Consider the following 5,190-nt stretch of genomic DNA (forward strand, 5'->3'; position numbering starts at 1 on the left):
CTTGTAGAAATCATCCCAAAATAATACAATACATTGTAGTGAGTAGAGAGTTAAGAGAGAAATTCTCTTAAGTGTAATTGGGAAATCTCCCATTCCTTTGTTAATATTAAAAGGGCAATTGTTCTCTGGTGGACGTAGGATTATTTTGATCCGAACCACGTTAAATCTTGTGTTCTTTCTTTTACGTTTCCGCTAACATCTTGTTTTGTCACGTTGGATATATGTTATTCAGTTCTGCGTTACACTTTCTTTTCTTTTCATTTCGTTCTATTTTTGTAAGTAATAAACAAAGAAATTTTGTTGTGTGTCATCCTTGCTGTTTCTCGGAAACAGTTTCTTTGCCCTCCCAAAATTGTGGTAAGGCTGCATATATCCTATCATCCCCAAACCTCACTTGTGGATTTTCACTGGGTGGTTATTGTTGCTTATACATCAACTTTCATAAAAGCTGCTAAAGTACAGTGACGAACAAAACTACTTGGACTTGTGAAAATCTGATGATTATTTTATGTGTTTCTATTTCTTTTTTCCTTTTATTGTGGATGTCCAGATAACTGGCAAGTCCATCATATCATTTTTTTTCGCACACTAAATTCGACTATTTCGTCATAACTTGATAATATCATATACAGAGTGTGCTTGTGAATGCCGTGAGTATTAGATTGAACACTCCGTTCAGCTTCTAAAATCTTATATAGTTTCAATTATGGAAGTTATCCTGTCTTTCCCCGAACTCCGCGCATAGCGGGAGTTTGATGCACCGGACTGTGATATTCTGCCACCAACTATTTCACAGTGGATAATCACAAAAGAAGCACCGAAAAAAAAAATCTTCTCATTGTTTGATGTCTCGAGATACTTCAAAATTAAAATAAGGGGAGATTAGATAGTTCTTTATTCAATTATTTTTTTTGGTAATTAAATCTTTCATTAATCACCCGTAGAAGGAGTTACAAACCCATAGCTTAGCATATGCACATTTAGCTATCTAAAAGAGAACAAAAATACCAATAACCATTAACATAGCATACTACATTCTAAAATATCCTTAGAAAACACATTGTTGTAGTATAGCTCTAATTCCTCGAGTAGCTCGGACATTGCAGACATAAGCAATCTGCTTTGCAATGCTCTCCCAATTGGTCCTCTTCTTTATTCAATTATTACTCCATGGTTCTTTGCAATGTATTAGTTTCTTCGACAAGTGTGGACATTGCACTCAGAATTGGTGGCAAGCGTTTAAAAAGAATTGTACATCTTCAACAATTTGACAGCAAAATGTTTTTTGTTTTTTATTTAAAAAAAAAAAAAGACAAACTGATATTGAGGTCAACAATTGCTTACTTTTTCGTTTAGGTAGATAAGTATGCGTAAAAAAAAGCAGTAGGACTACGATTGATGCTGAACTATTTTATAAAGTACTTCCCGAGAAGGGTCTGGAATAAGACTCGACATTAACTCATTAAGTACACCACACCATTAATTGTCCTACAAGGGAAAAGTAAGGGACAACCGAAAAAAGATCCAATTTCGTCTTTATTGAAACCATACTATTATGTCAATTGTCACAAATCCGTTGATGTGACCTTTTTTCTTTTGGAGTCAATAGTTAAAGTATTCTACTGGAGATTATTTTATACTAAGGTGAATTCATGGATATCTCCGTGACTACCAAAGGATGTGGTGGAGTGGATGTGACTGCTTTTTCCTTAACTAGAGGTCTCGGGTTCGAGTCCTGAGTATGGAAAATCCTTGATAGGGAGCGTTTCCCCCCGAATTGAGCCCTACGCGGTGCGAATCTGGATATAGTTGGGCTCCAATGTGGGTATCGGACACCGGGTGGGAAACAAAAAAAAATGGATATTTTGCATGACTAATGAGCTCAATACTGCAACAGCCAGATCAAAAGAATTAGCTGACTAAAACTGATGGGAGTAAATTTAAGGAACACCAGTCTGGAAAGACAGAATCCCCATCTGAAATTCTAAATGATTTTCAATAGCTAGAAAATACAACAAAGACTAATCTATTCTAAGGAAAATTTACCAAATTGCTAACTCTGTATGACCATCTTCAGTTGCACAAGCTCTAAACATGCCGGTTGTATTAAATGGCATGGTAACTTCCCCGGTGGCAGATACAGCAATCAGGCCAGTGGTTCCTTTTGGGGCAGATTCCTCTATAACGTAGTCTGCTGCCTCCGTGAGAGAAAGCCCTTTATACTCCATTAGAGCAGCCACATCTCTCGCTACAGTTGCACGGATTATAGCATCACCCTGGCCTGTAGCGGAAACAGCACATAGTTTATTTGCATATGTACCTGCACCAATAATGGGAGTATCTCCTATCCTTCCCACCATCTTGTTTACTAGTCCTCCAGTAGAAGTAGCAGCAGCTAAATGTCCATAGCTGTCAACAACTACACATCCAACTGTTCCTAGCTGGCTATCCCCATTAGAACCTGGTGGTTTTTCATCTTTTGCTATAGGCCGTGTATTATAATCTACCTGTAAATTGGTAGCAGCGTTATTGGCCAATAACACGGAAGCAGAAAGCTTCTCAAAGATAGGATAACAGGAAAGTTTAGTTGTAAATCACGACAGTGAGTTTCCAAGAAGGGAATAGAACAAGAAAGCTCTGTTAGAGGCATATCTGCATAGCTAAACTTAAGCGATTAAGGCTGGACACCGTAATCAGACTCAGTTGGAGGCAACAAAAAGAGGACCAAGTACATATGAATAACATGTGCCAGTGTTTGCAAAAAATGAGCACTAAAGCTCTTCAAAAATCTCAACCAAAGCACCAGATAAAAACATATACATATAAGAAAGCAGAAGACTTCAATCAATGTGAAGGTCAAAGGCACAAATATACAATCTTGTAGCAAAGATATGATAAAGAAGGAGAAGAGTTGCATACCTGGACTCTGTTTGCTTCTTTTGCTTGCTTTAATCTCTCAATATTTCTTGGAGTGATAAAGTGGCTTGGATCCATGGTTTCAACCCCCTTGATAACAGAATCATCACAGTTCATCAAATAGATTGAATATAAAAAAGGGCCATATTGAATGTAATAAAAACATACAACCGGGGGTTATTATCACAGATACCATTCATCAGCAGTAAGTAGTTCAATAACTTTCTTATGGCTTTCTGCAGGAGTGTCTAAATTGATGTGGCAATAATTAACCAAGGACTTGAACCAAAATAGATTTCGACAAGCCAATTTCGCAACCTCACACCAAACCATTTAAAGCAAAAAACTGCCAAAGAATTAACTATGCCACTGGACCCTGTCTCAGATTTCGTGGAATGTTCATAAGAGAGAATAACATTAGAAAGTTTTACAAACCTGCTCCCTAGCAAATGCTTCCGCTCCCTCAAACGCAAGATATATATGTGGAGTTTTTTCCATGACCAGCCTAGCCAGAGATATAGCATTCACAACTGTGGTTAGGCCGGAAACAGCTCCACAGTTTTTCGTATTACCATCCATGATGCATGCTTCCATTTCTACTGTACCATTGCTGGTTAGAACAGACCCTTTACCAGCATTGAAGTATGGGTTATTTTCCAGTTCCCGCACCTGCTTGATTCAAGCCAGTTAAAAGCTATCATAACATCAATAAAAAGTAAATTACTCATAATACAGAAACCAGAAGTTTTCAGAAGATCCAAGTTTTACAAGTTTCTCCGGAGCAACGCATTTACAGAATAGTAACATTTTTCCCTAGCACGAATTGAAGTATTGAGAGTAAGTATTTGTAAGAAAAACTGAAGCAGGGGGTAAGAGCACTTTAAAACATTAAAAAGAAAACTTAACAGATAGTATCATACTGCTGATATAATCCAGTTTCCAATCCATTAACTAATTCTTTCATAAGTCAAAGAGAAAAAGTAATTCAACCTAAGTATCAAACATAGTCAAGTGTACATATATTTAGTCTCATCCTAACATAGTGAAAAAACAAGAAATAGAGATTACATGCTCCTAAACAAGAAGAGAATATACAGAAAGAGGTGGAAAATGAATTTAAAAAAATTAAACATATACCTTTATCAATTAAACATCCAATTCTCATGGGATTAAGATAAAAAAGAGAAAAGAAGTTACACAGTCATAACTGAAAAGGAAGAATATAACAGGTTATATCCATCATTAAACAGAGTAAAGAACAAATCTTGATGAGAAATTGAACAGATGCAAAATCGCTAGCAAGAAGGCAGCTACACTGACTAGCATAACTACAATCTATAAAATAAAAATAAAAAGTGATATCAAATCCTTAGCAAAAATTGAAGTAATTGTAGAAAAATAAAACTTAAAACTTAGAGAAATAAGCACGTTATGGTCAGGTAAAATGGGTATACCACGAGTTCAACGACACCCAAAGGGGATTTATGGGCCTTGAGAGCATCGACCCCCATCTGTAAGCAATAGCGGAGGCAGGTTTCTCTGGGCTCACGAAGCTCCGGCGGCAGATCCTTTGGTATGTCACCAGCTCCGCCGTGCAACGCTATAGCCCAACCCATAATTAACCCACCAATTGTCACTCGAGATTGTCGCTCTCCGTACTTGCACTACCAAATGTGTTCGGTTGTAATCCTTATTATTGGAGGGAAAATGGAAACCACCACTCAGTGTTTCTTCTTTTCAATTTTCAATGAGGCAATGGTGAAAAGGGATAAAAACAATTTAGGAGGAAATTGGTGGTGGTGGAAGGAACGCAGCAGCAGAGACACACACACACACACAGTGAACGGCGTGCTGTGTGCAAAGCGGGTACCCGTGAGAGTTGAGACCCGCGTCAGTCTGTAGGCAGACATATGTGCTACTGCTACACAAACAAATATTCATATGCGACTTACAAATCGTAGTAGCTGATTGCGATTCATAATTCGAAATTGCGATTCATAGTACTTCTGATTTATCAACCTTATAAGTTGCATTTCGGAAATCTTTATATATATATATATATATATATATATATATATATATATATATATATATATATATATATATATATATATATATATATATATAAATAATTGGGCAAAAAAATAATGATGTGGCACATCTCATTGCACATCATTCATATTTATCTTTTATCTGGATTTTTTGCATTTTTTCTCTTACTTTTTCTATCCAATTTAATTTATAAATGCCTAAATTCATTATTAAGTAAACAAC

General features: G+C 36.5%; 1 protein-coding gene across 2 annotated transcripts; it reads right to left on the bottom strand.

The window, feature by feature from the left end:
• Positions 1-1,863: 1,863 nt before the first annotated feature.
• LOC107770841 (isoaspartyl peptidase/L-asparaginase 1) lies at positions 1,864-4,900 on the bottom strand. Of its 2 annotated transcripts, XM_075256701.1 has the most exons (5): positions 4,371-4,900; positions 3,685-3,729; positions 3,352-3,585; positions 2,920-3,006; positions 1,864-2,507 (listed from the first exon to the last, which is right to left on the bottom strand). In XM_075256701.1, the coding sequence occupies exons 1-5, from the start codon at positions 4,530-4,532 to the stop codon at positions 2,043-2,045; spliced, it is 993 nt and encodes a 330-aa protein (XP_075112802.1). In that variant the 5' UTR covers positions 4,533-4,900; the 3' UTR covers positions 1,864-2,042. The 2 variants fall into 2 exon arrangements, with proteins under 2 accessions (XP_075112802.1, XP_016445661.2); XM_016590175.2 differs by lacking the exon at positions 3,685-3,729.
• Positions 4,901-5,190: the final 290 nt, after the last annotated feature.

The sequence above is a fragment of the Nicotiana tabacum genome, chromosome 6, assembly GCF_000715075.1.
Source record: "Nicotiana tabacum cultivar K326 chromosome 6, ASM71507v2, whole genome shotgun sequence".
Classification (NCBI taxonomy): Eukaryota; Viridiplantae; Streptophyta; class Magnoliopsida; order Solanales; family Solanaceae; genus Nicotiana; species Nicotiana tabacum.

Coding starts and splice junctions, on each gene's coding strand:
- LOC107770841 (XM_075256701.1), bottom strand. CDS start 4,532: ATGGGTTGGGCTATAGCGTTGCACGGCGGAGCTGGTGACATACCAAAG. Junction 3,730..4,370: donor TGGGTGTCGTTGAACTCGTG/GTATACCCATTT, acceptor AATTCGTGCTAG/GGAAAAATGTTACTATTCTG. Junction 3,007..3,351: donor AAGCATTTGCTAGGGAGCAG/GTTTGTAAAACT, acceptor TCTGTTATCAAG/GGGGTTGAAACCATGGATCC.